At 29.5% G+C, this 16,720-nt stretch overlaps 2 protein-coding genes across 2 annotated transcripts; one reads left to right on the top strand and one right to left on the bottom strand.

Moving 5' to 3' along the window:
* The first annotated feature begins 1,680 nt into the window (after window positions 1–1,680).
* Window positions 1,681–4,471, top strand: LOC107008770 (transcription factor bHLH112-like). Its single transcript, XM_015207932.2, has 7 exons — window positions 1,681–2,208; window positions 2,459–3,059; window positions 3,329–3,439; window positions 3,580–3,645; window positions 3,724–3,789; window positions 3,864–3,917; window positions 3,989–4,471. Exons 1-7 carry the CDS (start codon window positions 1,916–1,918, stop codon window positions 4,121–4,123), a joined length of 1,326 nt encoding a protein of 441 aa, XP_015063418.1. The 5' UTR covers window positions 1,681–1,915; the 3' UTR covers window positions 4,124–4,471.
* Window positions 4,472–10,209: 5,738 nt separating this feature from the next.
* On the bottom strand, window positions 10,210–12,858 carry LOC107008778 (probable NAD(P)H dehydrogenase (quinone) FQR1-like 1). Its single transcript, XM_015207941.2, has 4 exons — window positions 12,715–12,858; window positions 11,501–11,594; window positions 10,793–11,055; window positions 10,210–10,692 (listed from the first exon to the last, which is right to left on the bottom strand). Exons 1-4 carry the CDS (start codon window positions 12,735–12,737, stop codon window positions 10,461–10,463), a joined length of 612 nt encoding a protein of 203 aa, XP_015063427.1. The 5' UTR covers window positions 12,738–12,858; the 3' UTR covers window positions 10,210–10,460.
* Window positions 12,859–16,720: the final 3,862 nt, after the last annotated feature.

The raw sequence follows: 16,720 nt of genomic DNA, 5'->3' as shown, positions 1-16,720 counted from the left end.
AAGAATGATAGATCCTATCATTAGCATCACAATAGAATTTGATGATTCTATCAGAATCTGCAATTGCAACATGTAGTAAAAATTCGATTATGAAACTTACAATAAAAATACAAGTTATAAACAACTGAAAATAATAACATAATACGTAAAAAAACATTTGGCTAGTTTTATTATGTTGATTCTTATTCTAAAATTATATCAATTAATTAAAAATTAAATCACATCTCCAACTCTTCTTATTAATGGTAACAAACTTCAGTGCACAGCAGAAATGAACCCATTTTTACCACTATCATTTTCACTTCTTGCCACGTGTCTACTAACAATTGGAAGTGGAAAAAATGTCACCTTATTATAAATGTAGTTAAATATCCAATACTAGAGGTAAAAGTAATGATGCAAACTCTTAATCTGGAAAAACAAATGGGACTTATGTTAGGTGAAGTAATAATAACCTTTCATACCGCCAAAGCGCCAAATATATACACTCCCTTCTCTCCAATAAAAATAAAAATTAGCCTTTAAATTATAGTATATGTTAATTATTAGGTAAATATCTTTTACAGTATTAGTTATTCAAATTATATTTATAAATAAATATTTTAAAAAATACTAAACATAATACTGGTAACCTGCTAAAGTTATAATTTTCTCATATTTTATCCTTTGCTCATATCGATAGTATATTAACATATAATATAATAAAGAAGAAAAAAAACAAAAATAATAATAGAAAAACATCAAAATCAAACTTGAAAGTGAAGTATGGGAAATAAGAAGGGAAAAAAAGGTCTGATAAAATAATAGGGGGGTATATGGTCCTGAATTTTCGGTTCCAAAAGTATCAAAAATTAGAGCCGTAGAATTTTAACAACACTAAAAAGCTACATTTATTCCTCCCTAAAATGTGACGTGTCAGCCAATCAAACTTCACCATCATTTCCTATTAAATCTAATCCTTTATTAATAAGCAACCACAATCCATCGAAATATAACAATTCTTTCATAAATATTATGAAATTGCACTTGCTGCGAATTAGCGGTAGACTGTTTCATTTTTAATTAAAGATCACAAATTTAAACTTGAATATAGAAAAAAATCATATTGAAAATATTATTTTGAAATGAGCCTTGCCATATGTTATTTAAAATTAATCGAATTTCAATAAGAATTGTGAACACGTTTTGTTCGAAAAAAATTTATAAAACGACCCTAGTGTACTCTTCTATAGTTGAAGATTTCTATTCGTTGGTTCTATTTTGATTAGACAAGGTGTCAAGAAAAAACATTTTTTAGTTTTATGATTTTTTAATTGAAGATGTATTAAATTTATTAAAATGCTTCTTTATTTTGTGTATTAAATATATTGTGCAAAAAGTTTAAAATAAAATAATTTCTAAAAAAAAAAGAGAATGAAACAATTTTTTGATTAGACAAACATAAAAACAGGTTTAGAAACTTTCTTTTTGATTTAAATAAATATAAAGCAGGACAAATAAATTGATTGGGAAAAACTGTGTATACAATAATTTAAAGTAGGAGGTAGTAATTATATGTAAAGTAGGGAAATATAATATTAGTAAGAAAATTCGATCCAAAATTCCTTTTATCTTTTGTTGTCATATTTTAATTATATGCCCCCTGATCTCTCTCCCTTTGCTTTGTCTAATCATCTTCTCTCTTTTTACAATGTCAACCAGATTCCGGTAGTTTCCCCACCCCCACCCCCACCCCTATATACTGTTTATATACACCTATATATATATATATATAAGTACAACTCTCAGTTCATAAATTCATTTTCATGTAATACAAAAACACACAAGTACTATTACGAGTACTCGAGCTTTATTCAAGGAGCTAGAAGAAGTATAGTTTTAATTTATTTACGAGTGAACAAAAACAAACTAAGTTATGGCTGATGAATATCAGGCAAGTGTTTGTGGAGGAAACTGGTGGAATTCAAGTAGAAGTATATTTGGTTCATCACTATGTGCATCTTCAGTTCCTTTAGGAAACTCTAATTTTGCATGGACAAACGATCATTTGTTGGATATAAAATCTTCCTGTAGGTCTAACGATGAATCTGGTAATTCCGATGAATCTGTCGTTCTTCAAGAATTACCTAAACATGATTCCACTCTACAAATCTTGGGTAGTGGCCTTAATTCTTCATCAACATCTGATAATTGGAGTCATACCTTGATGTAAGCTTTTTTATTCGCGCTCCTAGTATTATTTTTACTCTAAGTTGTTGGTGAGAATTTATACAGTCGATCCTAAAATGATTGAGGCTGAAGAAGAAGTACTAGTTATTCTTGTGTTGTGAGATGGAGAAAAAAAGGAGATATTCTTTCATTTCTATGGGGAAAAAAAGGGTTTCTTTATAAAGAAGTCAATTTTGTTGTTTTTATTCATAAAAGTTTTTTTTTTCTCCTTGAAATTTGTATTATGCAGGCATGGAAATGATAGGAGTGAAAGTAGTTATCCTTCAATACTACAACAAGAAGATATAAATTCAAGCATGAATTACCAACAAGAAAGTGGTGTTGATTGTTCAAGCAACTCATTTAAACAAGATTTCACTTTAGGAATGAATCATCCAATCACTAGCTCAACTAATACTCATCATGATCAAATATCTTCAACCTTTCCAATGAATTCATCTTTCTCTAATTATCCTTCAGCTTTACTTCAAACTTTATTTGATAACGATCCTCCTCCTCAACAACAACAACAATTACAACAATCTTTGTTTGCTACTAATAACAACCAACCAATGAATTTCCCAACATCATCCTTAAGCTATAGGCCTGATTTGAATGACTTTTCACCTTCTATGCCTAAATTCCCTAATTCCTTGTTGATACCAAAACAAACTACACCTTCTAATCATTTTCCAAATTACTCTCTTAATGCTACTGCCTCTCTCTACAATACTTCATCAGCCACATCCTTAAGCAGTATACGCGCTACTCTTATGCCTTCTATGCATCCACAAATTCTCCAGTCACCAACATTTAACGACAATTCCAGAGCTCCTAACGTTACTCCAAAGGTAAATACATAAGAATTTAACTTACATACACTAAGCGTCACAAATATTTTTTGAACCATCAATACAATTTAACAAGTGTTCATAGTATATAGTAAGTTTTTTTCACTGACAGTCTAAAAAATATTTATACAATCAGATTACGTACGTCATCATACATGAATTGTTGTTATATAGGATTAAATGTTCAACTTGGTTCTGTTGGAGATATTTTTTGTTGCTGTTAGGATTAAATGATTAATTAAGCATTTGTTTTGTTACGAAAATTTCAGTGTAAAGTTGAAGATTTAAGAGAGTCGAGGGTGAGTAAGAAAAGCGTGAATAATGAAGCAACATTGAAGAGGGCAAGAATAGAGACACCATCACCATTGCCAACTTTTAAGGTAAAAGGAGGAAAATATCTATCTATGTAATCCAACTTTAGACTAAAGATTGAAGCTTTTTTCTTTTAATAAGTAAAATGATTTTTTTTTTGTCCAAAGAAATGGATGAGAATTTTTCAGCTTTTTTATGTTATCATCAGGTCAGAAAAGAGAAATTGGGGGACCGTATTACTGCTCTCCAGCAATTGGTTTCACCTTTCGGAAAGGTAATTATTTGGATATTTTCCAACAAACAAAATTATCATCATTTTTATTAAATAACCCTAAATTATCTTTAATTTCAGACTGATACAGCTTCAGTTCTTCATGAAGCTATTGAGTACATCAAGTTCCTCCACGATCAAGTCAATGTACGTTGATTACTCAAAACACTAAATAATGATTATTGTTCACGAAAACTCAAATTGAACTTATTTTATTTCAGGCTCTTAGTACTCCTTATTTGAAAAATGGATCAACCAACACTCAACACCAACAGGTAAAACATCGATAGTGTGACATATAGTTATCTTTTAAGTGACGTAAAAATTGACAAGTTGTTATTGACAGATTGCTGATAAGGTGAAGGAAGAAGATTTAAGGAGCCGAGGATTGTGTCTGGTACCGATATCGAGTACTTTTCCAGTAGCAACTGAAAGTAGTACAGATTTTTGGACTCCAAATTTTGGTGGTACGTTCAGGTAGAGAGGAAGTGATTTTAATTTTAGGTAAGAAAAGGGAAAGTGAGTATTGACAGCCAATGCTGGGCCATATCTACAGCCAGAATGATGTGTTGGTAGGCTAAGTACATGATGATTATAGAGAAGATTAAGTGTAGAGCTGTGATCACATTAATTAATTACTAGTAATAATTTGCTGGGATTAGGAACAGGAACAAGTGCTAAATTTAGCTAAGACTACTTTATTTTAACATTTGTGTTTATGTTTTATGTAACTTGTTGTTTTGTTGCTCTTGGTTGGGCTGAATTTAGCACATCATATATAAGGAACTCTTTGTTCCTGTTTCTAAATATTATATGTATTTAAAATGTTCGTATGACTCTCTTTTTCCTTTTTGTTCTTTTTCCTTTCTTTAATTTTATCTATGAACCAATATAGCATAATGATCAAATGAATAAATACATCACGTTTTGTGTTTAAATTTGAGTGAAGACAAATTAGAAATATTATGTAATTTTTCACATTTTGATGGATAAAATTAACTGACGGATATCCTGTGAGGGGAAGATAATAGGTATTTTGTTGAGTCAGTTGAGATACGCGTAAATTAATTCAATTTTCACGATTATAAAAAAGAAATGTAAACAAAAATAGAAAATGCATAGCTTTTGATTTGTTTAGAATTTGTAATGTAATGTATGTAGTGGAAGTCAGAGGGGAGTCCCACTGATTATACTTTTAGGCTAATCTCTGAGAATTCTTGTTTTCAAGCTAGTGGGTCGGGTCGGCCATAACCCATTATTTATATCCATTTTTATGTGATTCAAATTGTCTTGGCGGCCATACTACACAACCCCCCTACCCCCACCCAAATACCTATGGCATACGCCACTCTACTTGAACAACCATGGAATATGAAAAGTCTTATTAATTTAATTTATTTATATAAGTACTATATAATTGTTTGGTGCATAAATTCTATCCTTTCTTAAAGCTAGATTAGGTTTAGCTTTAAAGTTTTCTTGTCATATTCTAAACACATAATTCATCTTTAAATATTTTAGAAGAAATGCTACAAGTCGTTTTTCCCCATCCAGCCTGAAGGATTTAACGTCTTCTCCAACTTTATATATTCTCGATGACTCGAATCTTTAACTTGCTAGTTTCTCTGTTCACTTTTAATTATCTACTATATTTAATATAGACGATATCCGATAGTTATCTTTTAATTTTACTTGTTCAGTTTATAAAATTCGATAACTAATTTATCACTTAGGTTCTAATTATCCTTATTATTAACTATAGTGATTTTTCAAAACATTAATTTCGGCATATTCAAATGGTAAAATAATAAAATATTTTTGTCATATTTATTTAAGAATTATGCCATGTTGATATTGGATAAGTAAAAATAAATGGAGGGAAGTTACTAGTATAATTGTATAAGAAGTATTTAGATAAAATTAGAGCAAATCTCACTCGCAATATTTATTCATTTTCTTCTAATTTAGTCAATCATATATTTTTAAAGAATTTATCTTCCTCGGCGAAAAAAAGAAGTTAGGGTGGAGGTGTGAGCAAAAGTGGATGATAAAATAAGCAGCCATGTTTGGTTCTTAGTTTTTATTTTATATTTTGTGTGTGGTGTTCAATTAATTGGTAGGGAAAAGATTAAAGTTACCTCACATAAGACAATTTATTCTTAAATTGTGTGTATCACTATTCACCATTCTAAGGTATTATCAGTAACGATTTAGTTGGTCCTACTGAAACATTTTCTATTATTTGAACGTTTGTAGATATATTATAATTAGGATTTAGACATAATGCATGTTAAGCAAAGTAAGTAACGTGTTGAAGTTTAATAATATGTTGATCTACCCCAGCTTTTACATCTTAAATAGTACAGATAGGATAGTTAATATACAATTGTTAGAGACGAATTAAATAATGATTTATTAATCGGATCAACTAATAATAATAAGCGGAAGTAGATGACTTGAGAATAATTGTGATGAAGTTAAATAAGTGGACTTAATAAAAATGAAGACTTCAGCAAAGTGAGAATGAAACGTTGTCTAAACGTTTTAGGGCCTAAGATAATAATTATATTTTCTTAGTCGTGATAGTGTTCCGTTTTTCAAATTGAACATGACATGGCTTTTTTAAGATAAATAAATATGCTTTCAAATATCTTTTTAAAATATATAAAATTATTAATTATTATAATTTATATTGCTTTTAGTTTACTTGTCCTACATTTTTTTTTGCGAAAGAATGTCTTTTTTTTAAAATAAATCTGTAATTCTAAATTGATTTTATACGTAATATGTTTAAGATCATAAAATTAAAAAAAACATTTTATAAGTATATTTGTTATATCTTTAAATTTATAAATCTTCATTACTATCTTAAATTCGATATTAAATTAAAATATGACAAATAAATTAAAATAAAAATAAATAAATTTTATTTTGAAGAATTAAAAAATTCTATATTAAATAAACGGTCAAAATTTAAAAAAAATTAAATCACAAAAGCTGAAAGTGTGAGATAGAGGTAGTAATGTTTTACCCCATATATATTGCTGAGACTTAAAATATCAATAGATAGATGTCAAATACTTTTATAATAGGACTCTCACTATTCCTTGTATATTAGTTGATCATTCTGCTAAAGAATTAGTTCATATTAATCATCCACCTTATATAATTATAAAATTTATTAACTAAATTTTTTAAATATTATTCTTGTAATTATTTAAAAAAAAAAGGTTTACATTTATTTATAAAATTTGCTATTTTTTTTTAGGAGTGAATTAGTAAAAAAAATTTCTTTATAATTTCTTAATATCCATATAAAAAAAAGATAATCAACTAATATTAAACTAAAAAAGTATATTTTAACAAATTTGATCGAAGTACAATAATTTTGGAGAGTTTAAGGCACATAAATTGACTCTTGCGTATCTTTAATTGAGAAACTTAAACTTGACGAATCCCTATGACAAGCGACCCATCAGAAAGAAAGTAAAAAAAAAAAAACTTTAGTTGATTAGTAGTATCTATAGCAATCAGCTTTTCAAATTTATGACATTTGAATTGATCGGTTGATGGCTATTATACCAAACCTTAGAACATCAGGATCTGTACCTTTGTTCTTCACTTATCCATCCGTAGACTAAAATATCTTATATACTTTCTTGGACATATATATTTGAGGTTATTATTTTTTATGATTTTGATTCCACCGTTATTGACTATATTATTATAGCTAATGGTTCGATAATATGAATACGTAGAGGGTGGAATCATGTTGGGGCTCGACTTATTATGGACGGAATTATCTTTATTCGTAGCTTGAAGTCGGAGATATACATATTCCAAAAATATGGGCTTTCGTGATCATCACTTACCTATAGCTTTGTGACACCTATAAAAAAAAGTCGGTGCGCTTTGGTGGTCATAAATATTAGGATGATATAATTGGCACCGGATGGATTTTAGATTAGCCCATGAATCAGGCTTGCAAAAATTTAGCTTGAGCGAAAAAATATTGAGTGCACGAATAAAATCCCACACAAAAAGAAGGTACATATAAAATGTAAAACTATTTGTAACAATTTGAGACTTTTTAGAGGAAATTGTGTAGACTCGAACTATCTTAAAAGTATTTTTGAATTGATATAGCCGGTCAACACCTTTTGGTAAAGGTGAGGTGGGCTTGTCATGAAGAGAACAGAAGAACATGAATGGGCTCGTGGATCATCACAATATGAGATCCCCTACAATATATCTCCAAGATATTATTACTCCTATAACTTAAGAGGAATAAATTTTGAAAAACAAGAAAAGAAGGAATAGTATATATACAGGGGGAAAAAGGGAAAGAAAAGCATCATTTGATGCTAATAAAGTATATAGATGTTTGAGTAGTGTGACTTTAGTAGGCAAAGATGGTAGCTTTTTTTCTTGTTTTGGCTAATCATTGCCAAGTTCTCTTAGACTCTCTTCAAGCATAAGTTTTAATTTTCATAAAAAGTTCATTTGCTTTCTTCAACTTTGAATCACATCTTCAAGTACTTCCCCACTAAGAATTGGAATATGTAGCCATCAAAACATTAATATAATTCTGCCCTACCTACATTTTTACTGTTCAAACATGTTAAACACTAGCTCACGATTGAGGTTGGGAAAATCATACCGTGTAAATTAATTAGGTAGAACTATTTTTTATATATATAATTTTGAATTCCCTCGATAGAAAAAAAGTTTTTTACTGTAACTAAGATAGTTCTCGTAAAAATATAGTACCTGGATGGCTAGACCTAACTCAATTTCAATAACTAGCTCATGAGGGTGGACTGCCTAAGTCTATGTATAGAGATCACTAGTCCATTTCCCAACAATTGTGAGACTTTTGCCCACTCTAATACCTACTTCGCTCCCAACCCAACTGGAACGTGGACCGAGAATTCAAACGAGGATGAACCTAGCTCTGATACGATGTAAAGATATGGCGTACACATGAGCCTAACTCAACCTCAAAAGTTAGCTCGTGAGGAGATGATTGTCTATGTTCATATAGGAAGACTACTAGTCCATTCCACCGACTAATTTGAATTTTTACCCACTCTAACTTCTAATATTATTTCAGGTCGTACGTACAAAAAATATTACTCCTCTTATTGAAATATTTCGCTTCATCATATCTTTTGATTCTTCTCAAGCTCTACTTAAAAGTTAAAAAAAAAAATAGTTATTTTCTTAAAATTTAAAAGTAGTTTAAAACCCCGTTAAAAAGAAGAACAATTCTGAAAAAATACTAATTATATATTATTGAACTTTGAGAAATTCATTCATATTAGACCATATAAAATCCTAACAATTCATTTATGTTGAATTTGCTAGTAGAAAACATGGAATTTATCGAAAATCTCCACCTAATCGATCGCTAAAAAATTCCAAGTTCACTTCTCTTTTCGATTTAAGAACGAATAATATATATTTGCCTTTTGTCAATTGGGTCTAGTCCAGTCATATGTGCTATGATTTCACTATTGATGAATGCAAAGAATAAGAGCAATAACTTTGCTCCTCCTTGGGGCTTGGACCCTTTTTCTTTCACTTTTGCGGTTTGTAGTTCATTAGCAGGCCCACAATTAAGCCCAAATCAAATTCCACCATGCTTATGTTAGTTGGAGAATTTTACACTTACTAACGAAATAATTATTATTTTTAATAGATTTTTTAATAAATCACTCAAAATATTAAATAAAAACTATTTTAAAATATAAAAATTTAAGAAAAAAAAATAATTTCTTGAAAATTTATGTAATTCGATCCCTCCCAATCATCCTAATGTCAGGATACAAAATAAATATACGTAATTTTTTTTCTTTTGAGTGCTGCTAGTTTAACATAAAGTTTATTTGAAGTTCAGAACTGAACTTTTCATTGTAGAAAAGCAAATGAAAGATTTTCACGATAAATACATCATATAATCGAGAATGAAGTTTTCGTTTTGTATATATCGCTCTAAAGTGTGTAATATGTCTCATTGTTGACTGATGACAGTGAGACTCGTTATGATCTGATATAAACTTTCTATTGAAGTGTGCAAATTATCTCATCTTAATGTTCTAGAAAAGGGGCCACCAAAATAAATAGAATAACTTATAGCCTTAACATTTAATTTAAAAGGCTGCAAGTTGCCTCCACCAATTATTGAAGTGATTGTTTTATTCAAAAAACTTCAACAAGTCATGCTGAAAATAATGTGTCCAACAGACTTCAGAGACAATGGGAAATGAACAAGATAAGAGAGAAAAAGAAAAATGAGAGGAGATAGAAATTGCAAGCATCAATATTCAGAAAAAGAATAGGGATATTGTATTTTTTAATTGGCAATTAAAAGAGTTTAAACGGCACTTATTTTGGGAGTATTCAATATTCAAACTAGCTGTTGCTTCTTAAGCAAACAAAGTAGCAACATATGTATCATAACACAAATTTGTAGTTTGAGCCAACTTATTGGGATTGGATCACAAAAATCTTCTTATCAAATGAACATCGAGTAACATAATTGGGGGGTAGGGAGAGAGAGAGAGATAAAGGGATTGTTGCTGTAGCCATTGATTATGAAATGAGAAAAAAAAATTAAGTATGATTCATAGAACATGTAAACAACCTCTGTGAACTGTGATAGACACCGACCCTATATATATGCTGATATAATAGGTAATAATCACTTATTGTTTTTTTTTGTAGTAGAAATGCAACTTAAAACAAGAGTATACTAGACATAGGGAAAAAAAAATGGACAGCAGAATGCAATAGGACATGAGTTTGTAGTGAAACAATCAAGCAGAGCCTTTGAGCTTCTTTGCGATGGTAGCAATGTGTTTTCCCTGGTGGAAAGCTTGCTCCAGTTCAAGATCTGTTGGCTGTCTAGAGCCATCTCCAGCAAAAGTTCCTGCACCGTAAGGACTTCCACCTTTAATCTTCTCCATCTCGAACATGCCAGCACCAAATGTGTAACCAATCGGGACAAAGATCATTCCATGGTGAACAAGCTGAGTAATTGCAGTCAACCTGCAGATTTATTGAGTTTTAATGTAAAATTTTCAGTTAGAATCTTCAAATCACAAGTCAAGCTCAAAATGTGTTAGTTTTTTGAGGAGAAGGGACTAACGCAGTAGTCTCTTGGCCACCTCCTTGAGAGCCAGTACTGTAGAAAAGGCCCGCTGGCTTGCCTGCAAGCTGCTGAGTTCTCCAGAGACCACCAGTGGCATCAAGAAATGCCTTAAACTGAGCAGCCATCATCCCAAATCTTGTTGGGAATCCGAACACAAAGCCATCAGCTTCAGCAAGGTCATTGGGTGTGATAATTGGTGCATCGCCTTTTGCTGGTCCACCCATCTTTCCAAGAACCTCTTCTGAAAGAGTTTCTGGTACCTGTGCCATTCACAAATCAACAACAGAACACAGTAACGATACACGTTCATTAGTTTTTTCTCCTTTCATCTCCAAAGCCCTTTAAAGGTACACTGTTCAGTATATGAAATCAATCATAGAAATTAAGGAAAAGTGAGTCACAAGTGATTTGAGAAAAGACAAGTCAACTAAATGGTTTTCTTTGTCTAAATGCATTGACTCCACTAAACAATTAGTAGTCAAACATGTATGACTACATCAAATGTCATGACAATAATTTCTCAGCAGGATTTTAAGGAAAGGACTAGGACTCTAGAGATTCCACACTTCCAATGATTAATGTATATCACTTTAGGAGACATTCCGTTTGCAAAGTCAAAATCACATAATTTCTTCAATTCTCAGGGATACCAAATTCTCTAACACATTCACATTAATAACAACTCAAAATGAAATGTAAACAGACCTGCCATAGTTTGGCTTCTACGCCTTCAACTGATGCGGCTCCTTTCTTTATCTCTTGTGCTAGCTTCTCAACATGTCCATACATGGAGTAGTAACTGCATTCATTTATACTTTTCACCATTAGCTTTACAAGCCCCAAGCATAAAGATCAAATAGATCATACAAACCATTCTACTTTTGGAGACAATTTTTTTTTTTTTGGGGGGGGGGGTTATAAGACTTCACAGCATCAGATACGCAAATGAGACACACAAAAGTTGACTATAAATTGGATAAGAATCACAGATCAGATTGGAACAGTCGCAAGAAACTCAGTAAAATAACACCAAATACATTCCGGATGAGGACATCAGGCACTAGAATCCAGCTTCACAGAAGTCTTCTAGAGATAAAACAGGAAAAAAAGATGGCACAAGCCAGAACTTAGCTCTCAATAAAACACAAATCATCCAATGAGACATGTTCTGGAAATTTTTAGATTTTCTTTTACCAATATAGGAATCTTGAAAAGACTATGGAGTTCAGGCCATAAATTTATATGATAGTTGATTCTAATCAACAAAATCATTTAGCACCAATGGTAATATCAACAACTCCTGGAACTTCAAGTTAATATTATTCAACTTCAAGAATGTCATCTCATAAAGACTAGCAATAGAGCAACTAACCAATTCCCAGTAAATTAGTTGGTAAATCATTTTTCATAAAAACCTTTTAGTAAGCAAATATTTTCCTACCTTAGATCAAGACAACAAACACTTGTAGAAGTAGACAGGGGTGACATTATTTTTTTAATTTCAAGAATGTCATTTGTTCATAAAAAGACAAAAAAGAATACCTAACCAACAACTCCTGCAACAATTAATTGGCTATATCATTTTCATAAACTACCTTTAGATCAACCCAACAAAAACTGGAAACAACTGGTACCTTCCCACACAATCTCTTCAATTAATCATTGGAAAACAAATCTTGTAAAGCCTTAGGACCATATTCCCACTTATATAATAAGAACAGTACATAAAGACAGAGTCTTTACACAGACATGGCAAAAATCAAGAACCAAGAATCTATCAGCCCAGATCAAATTAACAAAAAATAAATCATACCCACAATCATTTCACTCTAAACATCAAAACAGAGAACCCCAAACTCAAAACATATATAAAAAAAAAACAAGAAAGATATAAATGTAGAAAAAGATAGAGTACTTACACAATGTAGACTTTGGTTGCCATTTGAAAGGGAAAGTAGTAGGTGGATGAATGAGTTGTTGTTGGAATAGAATAGAAAAGAAAGAGGATGGTGATGGAATTGAATGGGAAGAGAGTGGGGAGGCCATTGCTGGTTATATAGTGGGGGAACCCAAATAATCCCAAAATTAAGAGTTGACCATTTTCAATTTTGGTTAATTTGAGGGCTATCTCAGGTTTATCTAAATTAATTAGGGGTAATTATGTCATTTGATCACTCATTTATTTGATTTGTTAATAGGTGGTTGATGTCACGCTCATCATCATTATCGTAATAATTATACTTTTTAAAAATTATTATTATTTCTTTGTTTTTAATATTATTAGTTCAATTTCTTATTCTTCATTATTGAGGGGGAAAAATAAGAGAAAAAAAAGTAACAGAAAATACAGCTTCGTGCACAGCTGGTATTGGTGCCTTTTTGCTATTTTATTCACATTACAGTCTTTACAAGAAAGGATGCGAGTAAAATAAAAGAAATACTACTAAAATGTTTGGATTACTTGCCAATAAAAATAAATAAATAAATGCAATTCTATAGATAGATAATTTATGTTCAGTTACTTATTATCTATTTTAGGTTATTGCCATTAAAAGAATATGATAGAGCATTGGAGGAGGTTGCTCTTTTTTTAATCAAAATTTAGGTTTGAATTGTGCATATGAAATTTTTTTGATAGGGAGTGTGAGTATCTCTCCGAATTGAGATTGGTATAAAATTAAATTAATCGAACTTTAATATTATATATGTCAAATATCAAATAAAAAGTTTATTTTAGGTTAATAATTTATGAATAGTTAGTAAATTCATACGTAATTGACTATTAATAGTGTGATATGATAAAAATATTATATTGTTCGTTTAGATCCAATAAATATCCATATATTTTCTTGCTAATGTGGGCCTTTTACTCATTTTCTATTTTTATGTAGTGCTCATTAGAGTTTTTAGCTTGTAAGACCTTACTTGCCACATTTAAAGAAAATACTTAGTCCGAAAGAGATTGTTTATAGTTCGGAGTACAATGAGGGACTCATTTAATTGTCAATGTCAATTAAAAAAATTCGTAATATTTCTAAAATAAAATGCATATATTTTTTGCTATAATAATCATAAATAATGGGAAAATATTTGATTCATCGAATAGTAGCATCATTCATTTCTGAAAGGAGACATAATATGTTGTTCTATGCTATAGAATTAATTATTATATAATTAATGAGATATTATAGTTCACCTTTTATGACTGAAGATTAACTCTTGAAAAGAGAAAGAAAAAAACCAAGGAAGTTGAATCAAATTGAAGAGATTACAGAGAATTAATGGCATGATATTAACTACTACCTCCGTCTTATTTTATGTGCCACCATTTGACACGACACGAAATTTAAGAAATAAATGAAGACTTTGAATTATTTACTAAATTGTCCTTCAAAATTAGATTCACTTTTCTCTCTCCTCATAAATGTATTAAAGTACTATTAAAAATTAAGTGAGACTAACAAAGATAAAAAAGAAATTACACCTTTAAATACTTATCATATAAGGAAATGCGATATTTTTTTTGACTGACTAAATGGTGAGAGTACAAAAAAATGTAGCTTCGTGTATGCCAGCACATATACTGGTAAATCAATCTGGGTCAATATTTCTAAGTGGTCAATACCATTTTTAACATTATTCTATGGACCGTTCTTTTTTTAAAAAGCAAAGAAATATATACATGATCTGAATTAGTTATATGCAGATTCTGAATATTTGATGTGATATTTTTATAATCATTTGAACTCTACAGATGGTAAATCAAAAGATGATCAACTAGAGAAGAAATCAGATAATTTTAGAAATGGAGAAGAAATCAGATAATTTTAGAAAAAATTAATCAGTAATAATTTTTAATTTCATATAAATATCGAGCGCGAATAAAATTTTACCACAGAAATCTAAAATTCATGAAAAAGAATATATACATCATACACGTGTATTAAAAGCTAAAGCAGTCAAAAGAGTAGATGCATGTCAAAGCTCAAGTTAATTTGACAAATTCTAGAATATATGGAGAGATATCAAAATTGACGTAAATAAACAAATATTTTAGCAATTTAACATGTTCAAAGACGTCCTAATTCAGTCTGGATACATTGGTGGCGGCCTTTGAGAAGTATTTTATTTTTATTTTTTAATAATAATAATTTATTTATTGTCTTTAACTGTTCATGTGTTAGTTTGAAGACAATTGTTTAATTTAGTTTGAAGACAATTGTTTAATTGACCTGATCAAGTGTTCTCTCTAAATGAACTTAGTTTTACGGGAGCAAATTTTAAAATTGAAAACTCTTATGTTGATGGTCTATATTAATCATAGTTAGGATTTAAAGGTATCTCCAACCCAAAACATTAAATTATATATTAAATTTAATGTTAGTATTGTTTTTTATGTAATCAACTCCAATGCACTGTAATAAATTTTACACAAAAAAAATATTTTTCTCTCACATTATATTACTATTTCTTATTTCATTTATATTTTTTTATTATATAAAACAAATTCTTTTTAAAACATTCATTATATGTAATTTAAATTATTTCCTTTTATATCCAATTATAATTAAGGTAGAATTAACATAATTTCATTTTTTAAAAAGTCATATATAGAAAAATTAATTTATAAAAAAGCTAAATTTTTTATATATAAAATTAATGTTATAAAAATATTATATAAAAAATAATTAAATATACAAGAAATTTAATAAAAATATACCATTTATATGATGTTTAATTAAAAATTTGTATAGTAAAATAATATTGAAATATTTAAAAAGTGATTTGGTGTGGTCAATAGCGTTACACCAAATTTATTGTAACACTATTCACACATCAAATTTAATATAAAAATCAATGTAGGTTGAAATATAAAAATATTAAATTTTACACTAGAAATAAAATTTGGAGTAAAATTTAGTTTGAATTAAAGATGGTCTTAGGAGTGTCAAATAAGTACGTCAGATGTTTGATATGGGACATAAAAATGAGATAGTTATAGGGTTATTAAGTCATTCAAAAGTTATTTGGATTAAAATACGCTAAAAAATGAATCAAATCCCAATTTGTCAATTGCCCTTTTAAATTAATTTCCAGTATGATAAAATTGATATAATTTTTCTTTATTGTTGCTCATAAGTTAAATTATACTATATGTCAATTCATTAATCTAGGTAGTTATGATTTCATAAATAAATTTTGTTACGTTGAGGAACCAATGAGCTTTCTGAAGCTGTAACTTGTACGGGACTACTTCTAGTGTTTTTTCTTTAATTTATTAAATTTTTTTTTTTAAAACAAAATAAAGTCAAACAATAAATTCACCTAATTAAAACAATTTCTCAAATGTTAAATAATCAGCGACCGGAGCCTAAAGCGTACAAAATATTAACAAAAATCCCAAAAAAGTATATAAAATTTTATATTAATCAAAACGGCAAAATCGCTGGAACAACAGCGATTTACTCCACCGAAAAAAGTAAAATCGTTGCCACTGCAGCGATTTTGCAAAAAGTGGTTTTTTTTTTTAAAAAAAATTGAAATCGCTACCTAGGCAGCGATTTTCAATTTTTTGTAAAAAAAAAATTATAAAAAAATTGAAAATCGCTGTCTAGGTAGCGATTTCGATTTTTTTAAAAGAAAAATTCACATTTTGCAAAATGCCGCAGTGACAGCGATTTTGCTTTTTCCAGTGAAGTAAATCGCTATTGTTCCAGCGATTTTGCCGTTTTAATAAATATAAAATTTTATATACCGTTTTAAAATTTTTGTTAATATTTTATACCCTTTAGGCTCTGGACTCTAAATAATCAATAGCGTAAGAGTGACGAAATTATTACTCATATGATCTGATGACTATATATATTCTAATTTTATGAGCAAATCTAGAGAAGTCCTAAATGAATTTTCTATAAAGAGGAGAGA

Source organism: Solanum pennellii, chromosome 2 (genome assembly GCF_001406875.1).
Source record: "Solanum pennellii chromosome 2, SPENNV200".
NCBI lineage: Eukaryota > Viridiplantae > Streptophyta > Magnoliopsida > Solanales > Solanaceae > Solanum > Solanum pennellii.
This window is presented reverse-complemented; position numbering and strand designations above follow the sequence as displayed.